Source organism: Acanthamoeba castellanii (genome assembly GCF_000313135.1).
Source record: "Acanthamoeba castellanii str. Neff unplaced genomic scaffold scf7180000084739, whole genome shotgun sequence".
Taxonomy (NCBI): Eukaryota; Discosea; order Longamoebia; family Acanthamoebidae; genus Acanthamoeba; species Acanthamoeba castellanii.
Window position 1 is genome coordinate 29,387 of NW_004457677.1, and position 1,041 is coordinate 30,427.

The 1,041-nt window shown below is 62.1% G+C and overlaps 1 protein-coding gene across 1 annotated transcript in view; it reads left to right on the top strand.

Annotated features, from left to right (window-relative positions):
• Window positions 1–34: 34 nt before the first annotated feature.
• The window catches only part of ACA1_169220 (SAM domain (Sterile alpha motif) domain containing protein), a gene marked incomplete at both ends in the record, with an annotated part of 2,927 nt that continues 1,920 nt past the window's right edge, over window positions 35–1,041 (top strand). Inside the window, 4 exons of the mRNA XM_004353888.1 lie at window positions 35–43; window positions 115–249; window positions 331–730; window positions 811–902. Coding sequence (XP_004353940.1) covers window positions 35–43; window positions 115–249; window positions 331–730; window positions 811–902 — 636 coding nt within the window. The remainder of the gene's footprint in view (window positions 44–114; window positions 250–330; window positions 731–810; window positions 903–1,041) is intronic.

Genomic DNA, 1,041 nt, shown 5'->3' on the forward strand with positions numbered 1-1,041 from the left:
CTCGTCGTCTGCTCCTTCCCGCAGCTGGAGGTCAATGCCGCCAGTCCCCCACTACTCATGCACCGCGCTGCCCACATAGAACCGCAAGCACTCACGCAATGATCTGATTCACAGGTGGTGTATGAGATCTACAAGGTGGTCGAACTCACGGCACCCTACATTCCCGGATATCTGGCATTCCGTGAGGTGCCCGCTCTGGTGGGCCTCATCGACCACATCCGAAGGAATAAGCCCCAGTACTTGCCCCAGGTAACACGACACACACGACACACACACACACACACACGACACACGACACACGCACACACTAACATGCGTGCCTTGATGCAGGTGCTGCTGGTCGACGGCAACGGTGTGCTGCATTACGGCGGCTTTGGGTCGGCGTGCCAGCTGGGCGTGGTGTCGGGGATTCCCACCATCGGGGTGGCCAAGAAGCTTCTCTGCGTGGACGGTCTCACCTCGGAGGTGGACATCGACCGGTGGCTGGCCAGGTGCCAACAGCTCGGGCGGGAGTGGGTCGAGATCGAAGGCCGCTCGGGCCAAATACACGGAGCGATGATCCGACCCCAGTCCGGCCGGCAGACTGCCGCTGCCCGCAGCCGAGGCGGCAGCGCCGACCCACCCACGCCGCTGTTCGTCTCCCTGGGGCACCGCGTCAGTCTACAGACGGCCGTCCAGGTCACCCTCGCCTGCATCCAGCGCACCATGCCCGAGCCCATCGACCAGGCCGGTACGCACGCCACCCTTACAGTCACCCTTGATAGGGTCCGCAAGACGTCTTACATGTCTTGCACGTGAACTGGTGGTCAGACCTGCGATCTCGTGAACACGTGCGGAAGCTCAACCAAGATTGTAAGAGAAAGGGCGAGCAGCGACCCCCCTACGGCCTGATGCTTGAGAAAGTGCACAACGGCTCGTCAGCGTCGTCCAGTACTGGGGCCTCGCCTTCGGCCAAGCCCACGCAGCCAGGGCCAGCAGCAACTCAGCCAAACAGAGGAATGCGCGCGTGGGTGGCAATAGACCAAAATGATCCATCTGCGT